The sequence below is a fragment of the Geospiza fortis genome, unplaced genomic scaffold (genome assembly GCF_000277835.1).
Source record: "Geospiza fortis unplaced genomic scaffold, GeoFor_1.0 scaffold55, whole genome shotgun sequence".
Classification (NCBI taxonomy): domain Eukaryota; kingdom Metazoa; phylum Chordata; class Aves; order Passeriformes; family Thraupidae; genus Geospiza; species Geospiza fortis.
In genome coordinates this window covers 9,012,597-9,026,487 of record NW_005054308.1, presented here as the reverse complement: position 1 = coordinate 9,026,487, position 13,891 = coordinate 9,012,597, and the positions used below count along the sequence as shown (strand labels likewise).

Below are 13,891 nucleotides of genomic sequence, written 5' to 3'. Positions count from 1 at the left end.
CAGTGTTCACAGCTTAGGGATTTCTCCCATGGGCTGGAGGCTGGTTGCCAGAGCAGCACCTTGTCTCACTTGTGTACTTAGAGATGTGTCCTTGCCTGATGCTGAGGTACTTCCCCATCTCAAACTGTCCCCTGCTGCTTCCCCACAGGATGAGGAAGGGGATGCCAACATGAAGCCTGTCATAACTCCTTCATCATCCACTGAAAGTGTGAACAAGGTGCCTGTGGTGAAGGCCAAGGCCACTCACATCATCATGAACTCCCTCATCACAAGTAAGAGCTCACCTCTCTCTCTCATGTGTGGCTTGGGCACTGAGGGGGCTCCAGCTTGGTGATGCCTCCGGGTAATTCCTGGAGAACTCTTGGGTTCAGACTGGCTCTGCTCTGGTGCTGTGTGTTTGTTTTTTTTCAGAGGATGTTTCTAGAAGGAAGCAGGGAACTGGGGAAGAGGCCACATGTGGTGCTTCTGTGTTTCCAGGGGTGGGGTAGGAGTGCAGAGTTTGTTGTTTGCTGACAGGACACTGCAGTCCATGTTGCTGGGGTGCAGAGGCTGCTGCTGCTCTGTTTGATTATTAACTATTATTAACTATTTCTGAATGACAGGCAGAGCTCTGTTAACCCAGGCAGGGAGGGGAGCTGACATGCTGTGCTAATGGGACACTTGCTGGCATTGATGTTGTTAATAGCAGCAGCTGCCTTGCTAACTGCAACACTTCTAAACATGAATCATGAGGCTTTAAAATAAAACAGGGTCAGTTATGTTTGCAGAGAAGATGTGCCCTTTTGCAATAAGAGGAATTATTTCTGTGTTAATCTGTTCATGCTGCCTCTTCTTTCAGCAGCTACAAAAAACAGGGATTGTTATCTCTTTTAAAGAAGACAGTGGGCTTTTCCACTAACCTTTTTGTGCTCTGATTCCTTTTGACATTTTTCCTTGTTCCACCAGGGAATGAACATCTTGTGCTGGGGTTTGGAGGAAGTGCTTCTGTTTTCCAGAACTGAAGCTGATATTCAGTGTATTAGATGCTGGTCTGTGTCTGGCTGAAGTAGCTTATTTTACTTGATCTAAAATCACTGGGAGTCTTTAAAACATGACCTGCAAGGCTCCCTTGAATGCAGTGGGCCACTTAAAGTGTCCAACTTATTGGGTTCTCCTGGATTTATGAAGTTGTGAGTAGGAGTGATGCAGTATTGGGGTGAGATGGGATTAATTACAGGTGTTGCATTTGTGGTATGTCTGGTGATTTGGGTCAAATCACTGCTTATCTCACTTCTTGGGGTGGTTGTCATGTCAGAATATCTCACCAGCTACATCTTTCTGCCTCAGCTTGTTACAGTGTGTGAAGGATGAAAAAAAGGGGTTTGCATTCAGTTGCTAGAACTGCTTGTGGTGGCATTTCTGTGTGACTTTGTGCTCTTGTGTGTTCCAGAGCAGACTCAGGAGAGCATCCAGCGCTTTGAGCAGCAGGCAGGGCTGAGGGAAGCTGGCTACACACCCCACAAAGGCCTCACCACTGAGGAGACCAAGTACCACCGAGTGGCTGAGGCAGTCCATGTAAGGCTTGTTTTCCATTGCATTTCTCTGTGTCGGGTGGCTCTGGTTTAACATTTACCTGGTGACATAACTTCTGGAGTGTGTTGCTAAAACTTTCCTTAAGCTGCTTCCTCTGAAGGCTTTTAGCTCATTGTGTAGTAAAGTTTACCCAGTTGTATTTTAAAATGAACATTAGCCTTTGTAGTATTGAAACAGCTTTTTTATTCTCAAATCTGTCACATTTCACTGTCATATCAAACTATGACAATTGCCTTTCCAAGTGGGGACAACCCTACACAATCGAATTTCTTGCTGTACTTTTGAATGGTGCCTTGCAGTTGAATTTTGTAACTATGTGTCCAAAGAGAACTTGTAAACTGTACATTTCCATTGTGGAAGTTACCAGATGTGTCTTACTGAAAACAAAAGTCTTGAATGAATGTGTTACTGTGGGCTGCTGAGCTCTTAAAAAAAATTTGCAGTTGGAGTTTAATAGTCAACTCTTGCAGTGTCCTCCCACGAGGCCAAAGTCTCAGGAACTGTGTCGATGAATTGCATTAGTGTGGCTTGAATAGCCACAGGAAACATTACAAGGTACCCTGTGTATTTTGTGTTTGAACTGTAACTGCCCTTCAAATGACTTCTACAAAGTTCAGTTTGTACTGTCCAGCTTGTAAATAACATGGTTTGCATACAGCCAGTTCCTATTTATTTTGTGCCCAGGTTCGTCTCTGTTCCAGGGCAGTGTTTCCATCCTGGAGTACACTAATTGCTTCACAGGGTCTGGTATTCCTGATCTTGTACCTTCTGTGAGAACTGGTCTCAGCCTCATTAGAGAACTGATGGGACTGAAAGTCTATTGCTCTGATTAGTGCTGGAAACAAATGGATGCTGTGGCATTAAGAGCAGTTACCAAGTAGCTGAAGTGAGCTCTGCTGCATCTACAACCTCCCTATGAGGGCTGGTGTTCCTTTCTGTAGCCTAAAGTGAACTTTAAAAATGCTAATATTTGATGTGAAGAGAAACTTAAGGGGGTGTATGCAGGTATTGTAATACTGGGTACAACTTTAGGTGTGGTGACACTTATTCTTTATCACCTGTGATAGAAACAATTGTCTGGTTTTGGTAAAAAAAAATGGGTGTTGTTCCTTATGTCCAGTATTTAAGCTGTGTTGCTTCTGTTTTTCTTGCCTCTCCTGACAGAACCTAAAAATGCAGAATGGAGACACAACAAAAGATGACAAACAAAATTCTTCTGCTCAGTCCACTCCAAGCAGCACCCCCCACTCCTCCCCCAGGCATAGAAACAGGTACTCTGCCTCCTTTGGTTTCCTACAGGCTGCTGGGGTGGGAACTGCTACAAATAACTTTCTTTTCCTGTGAGGGACTGCACAGGGTGAAATTTAGAGCCTGGTGAGGATTTGTGTTGGGTAGATCCAAATGTTGGAAGCCTCTGGAACTTGAGCATGCATAGCTTATCCTGGGTGGTAACAAACCTATTAAGATTTCTTAAATTGCCCCTTTTGACTATGAAAATTTCCTGGCATAGTGGGGTCACTTGAAGTATTTATTCTTATGTTTTAAACATCTCAATTAATTTTTTTTTCCTTAGGGGTTGGTTTAGTCAGGGATCCTCTACTTCTATCGCTGGCTCAGACTTTTCTATGGAAGGTGCTGGAGACAGATTGTCATCTGAGAGATGGAGCTTTTTTGGACCCAGAGCTGTCCAGAAATCAGCCAGTGATGCAGGTATGTCCTTGGAAATCTGCCTTGCCAAGAGCAGGGGGGGAACTGTCACACAACAGACTTGCTGGCTCTTTCTGGAGTCTTATCCTGCTTGCCTTGTTACTCTCCAGGACCATCTTGGGAATGTGTGTTAGTCATATAATTTCTGTGCCTAAATATAGAGCAGTTGGGTAAAACCTCTGCCAAGGATCTGGAAGTAGAAATAACTTGCAGTGAGCTTCAGTGGGAGGGGCAGGGTGTGAAGGTGACAGCTTTTTACTCTTTCTCTGATATGTGATGCAACCAAGACTGGAAGTGCCCAGCCCTGATGTAGAATAGGCTTCAGATGATATAAAGCTGCTGGAATTTGCATAGGCTGTCTGTGGTGCTGAGTGTCAGTGACACTGCTCACTCCTGGCAGCAGTAGGAAATAGATTTGACTGGTTTTCCTGGTTTTTACTGTGATTTTTTTTCATCAGGAGGATTTACCATTCAGTCCTATAAGGGTGCCCAGAAGCCATCCCCTATGGAGCTGATGCGTGCTCAGGCTACAAGGATGACAGAGGATCCAGTCACCTTCAAGCCACCCAAAATGGACATTCCAGGCACAGATGGGAGGAAACAATCTCCACGTTCCCACAATATCAAACCTCGGGATCTGAACGTGCTCACTCCCACTGGGTTCTAGAGGAAAGCTTCCAGTGTCTTTAGCAGGCTACAGGGTGTCCTAGGCTCTGCTTCCCTGTCCTGTGTGCTGCAGTAAAGTAGGAAAGTCTCCTTTTCCAGCTCTTCATCTCAGAAAAAGAAACAGTCCTGATTGTCCTGCTAAAGCCAGTCTTGGACAAACTCCTGCACTGTCCTAAACTGTAGATGTAAACCATCCTGTCTACTGCACTGCACTGGTTTGGGCTGCCAGGCTGCTCTGGATGTGCTTCCCAGTACACCCCACCACAGTGAAACCCTGAGCCATGTTTTTTTTGGACAGGGTTCCATGTGGTGTGTGAGCACTTGGCTTACATTCCTGGAATCTGATTGTCTTGTCCTGCTAAGTGCTGAAGGACCCACAGGAGGACTGGTTCTGTCAAGAGATCAAGCAGAAAACAATGTGAACAAGCAAGGACTGAAAACTGGACCATCAACTGCCAGAAGGAAGATGGGGTATGTGGTAGGTCAGTATAAATGTGGCACTCCCTCACTATCCAGTGTGACCATGTTTTTTGTTCTTGCAATGTTTTTTAAAGGGAAAAGGGACTAGTGACTATTCTAAGATGCTCTCATTGGAAAGGCAGGGAATCTAATGGAGCTTTGAAGTAATGAGGAAGAATTCCTTTTCTTCAATTCTTCATGTTCCTCTAAGAAGGTGGAAGTAATCAAAGCTGGTGTGGTTTGAAGCAAGTAATCCTCCTCTCTGTTCTACAAAACAGCCCTGTCCTATGTTCTAGACAGCAGATTTGCACGTGTTCTGGCACTCTGGATGCTGCTTGTTTTGTTTTTGTTGGTTTGTTTTTTTCCCTAGATTTGTATAGAATGTATTAGACACTGGGAACACTTCTCAGACAGGGTATTTTGTTTTATCAGCATCAAGTGTGTTCTGCAGGGCTGGGGAAGGACTGAGGGCAGACCAAGGCTGAACATTCCTCCTGGATGTGATCCTTGACCTAGTCTGAACCAGTTCCTGGGAACATTTAACACCAGCTTTCAGGGAAAGTGGAAGGAACTCCTGCCTACCATCTAATCCCTTAAGCACGATAGGCAGCATTGCTCTGGAATCCTCACCTGTGCTGTGGCAAATGGGTCTGCTCTTGATCTCACCATGGTGTTGCAGAGTCCCTCAGCCAGCAGCAGCCTTGCATCTGGAAGTGGAAGCTTCTCTGCTGCCAGGACATTCTACAGAGGTTACTTAACAGGTGGTAACTGTTGAGCTCTGGAGTTTCTCTCTTAAACCAAACACTCTCCCTGGAGGCTTCCTTGGCTGGCTGCTGGCTCCTCTGAGCAGCACATTTTGTAGCACTGCTTTCTCTCAAGCTTCAGGAGAACTGCCAGTGATGTGTTGTCAAAGTCCCCCACCCAAACCAGCAGTTCTGTCACCACTCATTTGCACCTTGGCAATCAGGCTCTCATTTGACATTAATTTATTTGTTGACTGTATTCATGTCTCCTAATGTGTATGTTTGTTTTGTTTGTTACAGGACAATAAAATCCTTGTGGAATGGAGGTCCACAGTGTGTGTTGGTGCTGGCAGAGCATCTGTAGGAGAAATCTGGGGCTGTCCAGTGAGTGTGGCGTCAAGGTTCTGGTGGATAAGGCTCTGGCAGCACCTCACTAGGGTGAAATATTTGGCCACAAACTCCCCTTTCACAGGGAGTCTGGGTTTACAGACAGGCTCAGTTCTGTCTTAGGGCTTGTGCAGATGAAACTAAACATGACATCTTTGTGTTTTCTTGAGCAATCCAAATTTATGTTCCTGAGATTTTGTCTCTTGTTGCTTGTGTGCTGTTTCCACCTGTACTGTGGAGGTGGGCACAGGTGTGGGAACTAGGGTGGCGTTTCCTAGAGATGTCCAGTTCCCCTCTGGAAAGTTGTGGCTTTGTGCTGTTGTAGTGTTTTTAGTTGCCCTTTAAAGTGCTGCTGATGGAGGATGATTCACCTGGGCTGGGGAAGTCTGAGCTCTGAATGCTGGTGTTCCCTGTGCTCCTGGAGTGTAAGCTGAGCTCAAAAACAGACTCAGGTACTGAGGTACAGGCTGCTGCTGTGGTTCTGATTACACAGGTGAATCTCATGGATTGGGAAGGCTGGGATTTAAAGCATGGCCTTGTGGTGTGATCTGACAGAGCTCTGGACTTTGGGCAGAGCTGGCACCAAGACTAAAGACTCTTAGCAAACATGAAAAGAATTTATTTTTTTAAATTTACAAAGTGCTTTGTAAAATTGCATGAGGTAAACTTGAACGGAAATTCCAAAATAATGTAAACCAAACATCTTTCAATAGAACTGTGTGAACCAACCCCCGTGATACTGAGATTGCAGTATGAGATGGGGAGTTCATGTTGAGAACATGAAGTTTTGTCCCCCTTGCTGCAGTGGTTGTCTCCATCAGGCAGCAGTGACAGAGAAGAACAACTCTTGCAGCTTGAACAATTTCTCCTGGATTTGCGGGGGCAAATACTTCCTTTGGGCAGTGCTAGCATCAAGACAAAAGTGTCTTAGCAAACATGAAAAAACTCATTTTTTTAAAGTGTACAAAGTGCTTTGCAAAACTGCACAAGGCAAACTTGAATGGAAATTTGGAGACAATGTAAACCAAAAGTCTTTCAAAAGAACTGTATAAACCAACCTCATGATGCTGAGATTGCAGTATGAGATGGGGGGGTTTATATTGAGAACATGAAGTTTTGTCCCCCTTGCTGCAGTGGTTTTCTCCATCAGGCAGCAGTGACAATGAAGAACAACTCCTGCAGCATGAACAGTTTCTCCTGAATTTGTGGGGGAAAAGGCTCCCCCAGGGTCTTCTGCATTCTGCTGATGAAGTAATTCATATTCAGCTGAATGTCCAGCTGGCTGATGTCATCACTGTCCTGGAGCCTGGCCTTGGCTTTCTCAGCAATCAGTTTCATCCGCTCACTGGCAGAGGTCCGCAGGTGCTCTGCAAGAGGAAATGCTGGTGGGGACAGGCAGCACCCAAAGGGCTACCTGAGCTGCTGGGATGGAGCCCAGTGTGCCACAGGCAGTGCTGGAAATGGGATTGATCCTCTTGTTATCCTTGATGGTTCTGCACAAGACTTTGGGAAGAAGGAACTGGCCCCTCCTGGAGCTCATTTGGCATGCAGAGAGAGCTCAGGAATGGGCAAGGGGGCAAGGCTTGTATAATCCTTGTCTTCTGTGTGAATGGCAAAATGGGCAGCTGCAAAGGAGTCTCCAAAGAGCCCAACAACAGTGATTATTATCTAGGACTTCAGGGGGAGTGAGACTTTGCCTATATGATGGTGGATTCCTCTGCATTCATTCATGACAGTCTTAACCCTGGGCTAAAGCACCTGAAGTTGGGATAGACTTCTGGCAAAATACAGAGTTTTACAGAGTGTTTTGTGAGTGGCACAGTCACAAAACACTCTGTAAAAGTGTTTTACACTGTGCCACTCTCCTGGGGTCAGAATTGCTGCTGTTTCCATGGCTGCTGTGGGTGGTGCTCCCTGCACAGTTTACTAAGTGCTGAAAGTGTCCTGGCTTGCCCAAAGGAGGGCTTCAGAGATGGTGAGGGGTCTAGAGGGGAAGCCACGTGAGGAGTGGCTTAGGTCACTTGCTGTGTTCAGCCTTGAGGAGACAGATCAGACCTCACTGGGGTCTACAGCTTCCTCAGGAGCGAGGGGCAGCTCCATCTCTGTTCTGTAGGACAGTGACAGGACCTGAGGGAATGGCTGGAGATGTGCCAAGGGAGATTTAGGTTGGCTTTTAGGAAAAAAGTCTTCCCCCACAGGGTGGTTGGGCACTGAACAGGCTCCCCAGGGAACAATCATGGCTCCAAAGCTGCCAGAGCTCCAGGAGCATGTGGACAAGTCTCTCAGGCACAGGGTGAGATTAGGGGGTGTCTGTGCAGGGCCAGAAGTGGAGTTCAATGATTCTTGTGTCTCTCTTCAAACCTGGGATGTTCTATGATTGCTTTGCCTTCTACTTTTCCTCCTAAACCACCCTACTCTTCCACCCACTGTGCAGCAACTTAGACAACAGTGGGTACAAAGCACCCTCTTGTGCACTGTCCAGTGCTGGGAAGTGCCTCCTTCCTTTGGGAAAAAGGCGATTTTGTAGGGGCTGAACTTGGCAGAGCAAGGTGGGCACTCTGATTAATGCAACATCACTTCTTTGACTGCTGGGAATAGTTCCTGTCATGGATGGAGGCATACTGTCTTTCTAAGATTCACTGGCCATAAATCCAGTAGTGATGAGAGGAGGAAGAAGAATTTGGCTGTTCTGCTGCAGCCTCTTGATGAAACTGTTAGGGCCAGAACAAGCACTGCTTACCCAGTTTTACACTATGGTAACTCAGCAGCAGCAAACTCAAGTACTGCAGCATCTCATCCCACCTTTGCCATGTTGCAGTTTCATCCTAGGACAGAAGACAGTATTTGGTTGTTAGAAGTTTTCTCAGAGGAAAAAAAAGTCAAAGGAGAGGTTGGACTGGATACCTGGAATTGTGGCAGCACAGAGGAGTGGCTCAGGAAATACAGGACCTTGTCCAGAGACATGGACGACGTTGCGGGAACGTCACAACTGTGCTGGAATAGCAGCTCCAGCAGTCTGCAGCGCAGGAGCTGGCTCTCCATGGTGTTTAATAAAGCTTCCCTGGAACACAAAAGGAATTTACTTTGGTTGAGACAGCACAGCCTGACCAGAGACAACTATTCCAGCATGCTCCTGCTGACCTAGTGCAGATGTGGGGTGACTGCAGGGGCTACCCAGCCATACCCTGGAAGGAAGACCACCAGATGTGGTGAGAGACCTTTGTTATCCATGTTTTCATCCTCAGGTGTGACCTGCAGCAGCTGGAAGTGAGTACAGTCTCTAAAGCAAACTGAGCTGCTTCACTTCACCCTGCCCAGCAGCCTGTGTGGCAGGAGGTCATTCCTGCTGACTTGCAGGGAGCCCAGCCAAGCAAGGGTGACGTGGGGTCAGGGGTAGAAGGATCTCTATCTGTCCTGGGCAAAGTGACGCCTTGGTTAGAGTCAGTTTGGCTGGTTTATACCTGGTGTGTGCACAGAGTTCTACTGAAAGGATGTGAAGGGCTGCTTACTGGGCATTGAAAGATGGGTTTGAAATGCTTGGGGGCTTAGTTCACTCCCTTGTGCTTTGGTTTCACATTTGAATTTCTTAAAGAAGCAAACAAAGGATGTCAAGGCAAAGCTGCAGAAACTGCATCATATTTCTGACTACCTGGTTGCCCATGGGAATCAGTGATGTCTTTTTGCCAGTGCTTGGCTGTGCTGCACAGTACTGCTTTTCAGACTCTCCTTACAGCTTTAAGGTCACAAGTTTACCAAGTTTTGAATTGACTGTTCTCAGCAGCACACCACCTGGGCATGTTTCCATCAACACATCATCTGCTCAGATGGTGATGTTGCATCTCCACGGGAGACACAGCCACACTCTTGCTGGCTGGCCTGTCTTTCTATACCCTGTAGAACTTTATGCATCCAGACCTGGATGTAAATTGGGAATAAGATAATTGATCACACAGGCAAATGCTGCCTTGCACATGCTTATCTCACCTTTGGCTCCTCAGGGGGATATTCAGTATGAAGGGGAAGATGTCATCTGCAATCTTACGGGAGCTGCAGGTGGGAGATCTGTCCACTTCCACTGCCATGGCCAACATCCGCTGCAGCAGGAGCACTGTCCTGGGCGAGAGGGGACAGTCAGCACAGGGGGACTCTGCCCCTCAGCTTGCCAGGCAAAGCCTTGGGGATGGCCCCTGCTTCAGCCTCGTGTGGCGAGGGGCATGGGAATGCTGTGAGCCAGGTTTGGTGTCTACTGGTGGCTTCTGAATCTGATGCTTTTGCAAGCAAAGCTTATCCCCAGATTGACCCTTGGGAAGTCTTGGTGGCTCTCCTGAGTGTTGGAGCAGCATGGGGCTGCCTGAGCTGTGGGCCACAAGCTCCAGCCTTACACTGCGTGCAAGAGGATGACACTGAGCCAGCTTTCTACCAGGTGAGAGTCTTTTGCTCACCAAGTCTTTAACCCAAAGAAGAACCAGCAAAACTGGTCACAGGTACAGCCTGGCTTCCCTGAACTGACAGTGAGAGAGTGACTCTGGCTTCTGCCTGACTTGGGTCCATGATAATGCCAGCAGGGAGTTTGGAATTCTGGAGCTTACTTTTGGGCAAAGAAAGCTGTCTGGGCCTCTTCTGTCTGAGTGCTGGCCAGCCTTGGTGAAGATGATCTGTGTTCAGCCCTGGCTTCTTGCAGCTGCTCCCGGGGCTGGGAGAACCCAATTCCTGTAACTGCTGCCACCAACCAATTGACCACTTCCCTGGAACAGAAACAAGAATTTTATTTGGGATTTGCCTCATTTTGCTGTGTTCTGACCTCTAGATCCACTTAGAGCTGGAGGAAAGGCCCTGACTATGAAGAGTATGTTGCACCCACTTGGACAGGTTAGGAAGTAGCTCTGTTGAACAGCTCAACAAAGGAGCTCTCTTGATTTGTACACTTGCCTACAGACTGCCTCCTTCTCAGTCCTGTTCTGAGCAATGCAAATCTGACCTCATCCCTGGAAAAAGCCCAGTCTGTTGTGACTGGAAAGGCCTTGCATCATCTGTGGTGGTTTGCTTTTGTAAATATTTTCCTAGTCCCTATAGCTGGCCCTATGCTTCCCTTTGTCTCCCAAGTCTGCTTCTTGGAAAGTCTGAAAGTCTGGCTGGAGTCTTGACAAATGTTCCCTAAGCCCCTGCCTCTGAGCTCCTGGTTAGAAAGCAAGGAGGAGGTGTCCCTTACTTGACATTGTTGAAGCACAAGTCACATGAAAGCACTTTCTTGGCAATTGACTTCTGCAGCTGGTATGACTTCAGATTGTGCTGGAAGTCATCCTCCAGGGTCTGTACCACGTACTGCAGGAAGAGGAGCCAGCCAGGGGGCTTCTCCTGGGGGCAGAGGGAGAGCACGTGAGTCTGGTGGGACCACAGGCCTAGGAACACCAGGGAAGCTGGCTGTCTTGGGAGTGTACTGAGGTACATACTGAGGAGTAGTTGTAGGAGGAGCTGCCTGGCTCAGGCAAGACCCTGAGGGGCATTGCTGGGCATTGCACTAGTGCTGTGACCCAGAGTGTATCTGCACCTTCTTCACTGGGACAACCTGCCTAAAACTGTGCAGAGTAAGGGAGCACTGTGGATAAATGTGGGATTCCCAGCTGGCACTCACTGTTAGACTGGCCAGCTCTGCATCAGAGCACAGCCACAGGAAGCATTTAGGAACACTCACCCTCCCTTAGGCAGCATGTGCTGGATGATCCCTGCCCCATGTGACACACAAGGTGCCAAGTACCTGCTGCTCCATGATGAATTTCACCACTGTCCAGTCCCATCCCACCGTGGTGATGTTGGCTGGATGGAGCCTGAAAGGACAGCCATGTCCATTTGTGCTGAACTGCCTGACCATCTGCTTGGAGGCATGGCAGCCTCTTAGCCCTTCCCCAGCCACTCCCAGTCCCACTTGCTCAGGTGCCTTCCCTTCTCCATCTTTGCCCTCACCCCTTCTCCTGCCCGTAACACATTAATTTTTTGGAAGTACCAGACAGGGGTTATACTCCAGGGAGATGCCCAGGACTCCTATGTCTGTGGCCTCATAAAACATTGTACCTCTCTGTGGGAAGCCTGAGGAAACTCAGGGAGCTGCTCCAGCCACTGCTGGCACTGCTGCAATCCAGGGAAGGCACTTCTGCCATGTCACAGCAGTGAAAAATGAGACCTGTGCTTCAGGGCAAGGCAAGCACACTCTTCTGTCCCCAGGGGCTCCCTTGTGTCACAAGCTGTCCCTGACCCACCCTCAGAGAGCCCAGGGTGTGCCTGTGTTAGCAGGAGGATTATCCTGGGTTATAGGGGAAATCACTCCCTGTTCGGTGGTTGAGCCCCACAGAGAATAACCCTTAGGCTGGGCAGACCCCTGGGAACACCTAGCCAGCCCTGGGACAAGGGGAACACATACATTTGGATCTTCATCAGCAGAGTGTAGATGTCATTGAGGATCTCCCCTTTGTGGGTGTCCAACAGCATCTGTTTGATCAGGTGGCAGATGATTTCTTTGGGGGGCCGGTGCTGGCAGGAGACAAACTCGTTCAGGAAACACAAGGTGCCCTCCAGGATGTTCTCCTCCATGGTGGTGTACACCATGCTCAGCTTCCCCCTGGGGATGAGCCCAGGTTTCTGCTGTGTGCAAGGCAAGACAATCGGTGAAAGCTCCCTGGATACAGAGGAACCCAGCTGTGATGTGGGGCCCACTGTGAAGGGAACTGCAATAACCAGAGCCCCCAACTGCCTAGCAAAGGGGAGCCGGGGCTGCTCCAAACCCTGTTTACCTTCTGTGTTTCCCTGTTGGGTGCTATGCCTTGGAGGAAGAGGTGCTGGACTCCACTCCTGCTGAGGTTGAGCAGTTTATCCAGCAAGGCCTTGCTGTCGGTATCAGTCCTGGCTGGGGGAGCTTGCTGGATTGGTTGGTGTGCTGGGAAGTCACTTGCTTCTGGCAAAGACCTTTGGGGCCTTCCTGGTGTTATAGGAATGGTTGGGGCAGGACTCAGCCTTGGGGGGAGGTTCCTTTCCAGGCAGGGCTGGGGAGGATCCTCCTCTGGGCCATCAGATCCTATGCTGCTGTTCCTGTCCAGGCTGGGGGGAGATGGGGACTGGCAGTCTGAGTCTGACAGTGAGTCCAAGCTGCTGCTAGAGGCAGTAGTGCTGTAATCCTGCTCCGGGCTCCAGCTGTGGTGCCTAGAGACAGGAGAAAGGCAGCTGCAGTTCTCCATGGTTTCTGCTGTGACCATGGTGGAGCTGAGTTTCTCAGAAGTGTTGTGCGATGCTGGTGCAGGGCTTGGCTCTGGCACTGCCTGTGTTTCTTTTTCTGCAGTGGGGCAGAGTTGGGGATAGGACGTGTGTGCTGCTGGGGCAGCATTTGTGGAGTTCTGAGCAGCACCAAGGGTGGACTGGAGAAGGCTGCACATGTCCTCAGTCAGGTCGATGATGGCGAGGCTGCTCGATGCCGTTGGGTCTGAGTTTGCATCCTCACAGGTCAGGTCAATGATCTCCTGTGGGGACAGAGCAGCAGTGTCAATGTCCTGTCCTGCCAGGAGCCCTTGCTATGGTGGCACTGTAGTCCCAGTCTAAGAGGGAAAAGGGCACCAGCCTAGAAAAGGGGCAAAGACCCTTCTGCTTGTCCAAGGGGGACTGTGGCCCTGAGCTCTGGGATCAGCCTCCCCTGGCACCACAGCTGAGCCTGAGCCCAACCCAGGCTCTTCCCCCCTCCCCTCAGGGCTCATGTCCTCGTGCCTTGGCTCAGAGCAGACCTGGCTGCCTGCTCAGCTCCTTCCCACGACAGGGGAATGCCAGTCCTGCTGCCATGTCCAGGGAGGGCAACGGAAGCACAGGGAGCTCTCCTGTACCCAGGCACTGGCAGGAGCAACAGCACAGGATCCAAGCCCTGCCACCTCTTCCGTGTCACATCAGCTGCTCTGGAGGACAGGAGTGGCAGGAAACAAAGTTGCCTTTTGATCTGTGGCACCAATCGGAGCTACAGCAACCGTGACATTTTGGGGACTCCCATCTGGGCCTCGCTGGGCAATGAAGGCTCCGAGGGGCAGCAGGGGACGCAGCTGTGCCTGCACCAGCAGCAGACCACACACTGCACTTCCCAAGCTTTTGGCAGGCCCAGGAGGGGTCAGAGCCTGTTTGCTCTTGGGAAAAAAAATCTCACTCAGCACCTCAAAGCAGCGAACACGTTTAGCAGAGAATTTATATCCACTTTCCTCCCCCGGCTCAAACCTGCTGCCTTCCCCAAGGAGAGGGCAAAGCCCAGCGGGCTGCGGGACGCAAGGAGAGCTGCGGAGGGCGGGAGGTGCAGGGCTCCAACCGCCTCAGGACCCGGGACAGCGGTGCGGGAC

General features: G+C 49.3%; 3 protein-coding genes across 6 annotated transcripts in view; 2 read left to right on the top strand and 1 right to left on the bottom strand.

The window, feature by feature from the left end:
* Window positions 1-5,472, top strand: part of KIAA1191 (KIAA1191 ortholog) — a 6,679-nt gene extending 1,207 nt beyond the window's left edge. Inside the window, exons 2-6 of the mRNA XM_005418890.2 lie at window positions 149-272; window positions 1,430-1,554; window positions 2,737-2,843; window positions 3,146-3,282; window positions 3,738-5,472. Coding sequence (XP_005418947.2) covers window positions 149-272; window positions 1,430-1,554; window positions 2,737-2,843; window positions 3,146-3,282; window positions 3,738-3,946 — 702 coding nt within the window. The 3' untranslated portion in view covers window positions 3,947-5,472. The remainder of the gene's footprint in view (window positions 1-148; window positions 273-1,429; window positions 1,555-2,736; window positions 2,844-3,145; window positions 3,283-3,737) is intronic.
* Window positions 5,473-6,130: 658 nt separating this feature from the next.
* Window positions 6,131-13,735, bottom strand: SIMC1 (SUMO interacting motifs containing 1). 4 transcript variants are annotated; one of them, XM_031066856.1, is made up of 10 exons: window positions 13,281-13,735; window positions 12,320-13,039; window positions 11,950-12,170; window positions 11,290-11,359; window positions 10,744-10,889; window positions 10,124-10,279; window positions 9,519-9,647; window positions 8,439-8,595; window positions 8,275-8,359; window positions 6,131-6,901 (listed from the first exon to the last, which is right to left on the bottom strand). In XM_031066856.1, exons 2-10 carry the CDS (start codon window positions 12,953-12,955, stop codon window positions 6,681-6,683), a joined length of 1,821 nt encoding a protein of 606 aa, XP_030922716.1. In that variant the 5' UTR covers window positions 12,956-13,039; window positions 13,281-13,735; the 3' UTR covers window positions 6,131-6,680. The 4 variants fall into 4 exon arrangements, with proteins under 4 accessions (XP_030922716.1, XP_030922715.1, XP_030922717.1 ...); XM_031066855.1 differs by having other exon boundaries at window positions 13,298-13,735; XM_031066857.1 differs by having other exon boundaries at window positions 11,950-12,167; window positions 13,298-13,735.
* The window catches only part of THOC3 (THO complex 3), a 4,941-nt gene continuing 4,024 nt past the window's right edge, over window positions 12,975-13,891 (top strand). The window contains exons 1-2 of the mRNA XM_031055205.1: window positions 12,975-13,022; window positions 13,795-13,882. Coding sequence (XP_030911065.1) covers window positions 12,975-13,022; window positions 13,795-13,882 — 136 coding nt within the window. The remainder of the gene's footprint in view (window positions 13,023-13,794; window positions 13,883-13,891) is intronic.

Excerpts from the sequence above, each read along its gene's own strand:
- SIMC1 (XM_031066856.1), bottom strand. The coding sequence starts at position 12,955 with ATGTGCAGCCTTCTCCAGTCCACCCTTGGTGCTGCTCAGAACTCCACA. Across the intron at positions 12,171-12,319 it reads CCAACAGGGAAACACAGAAG|CAGAAACCTGGGCTCATCCC; the intron begins GTAAACAGGGTT and ends CCTTGCACACAG. Across the intron at positions 9,648-10,123 it reads ACAGCTTTCTTTGCCCAAAA|GACAGTGCTCCTGCTGCAGC; the intron begins GTAAGCTCCAGA and ends CCTCTCGCCCAG.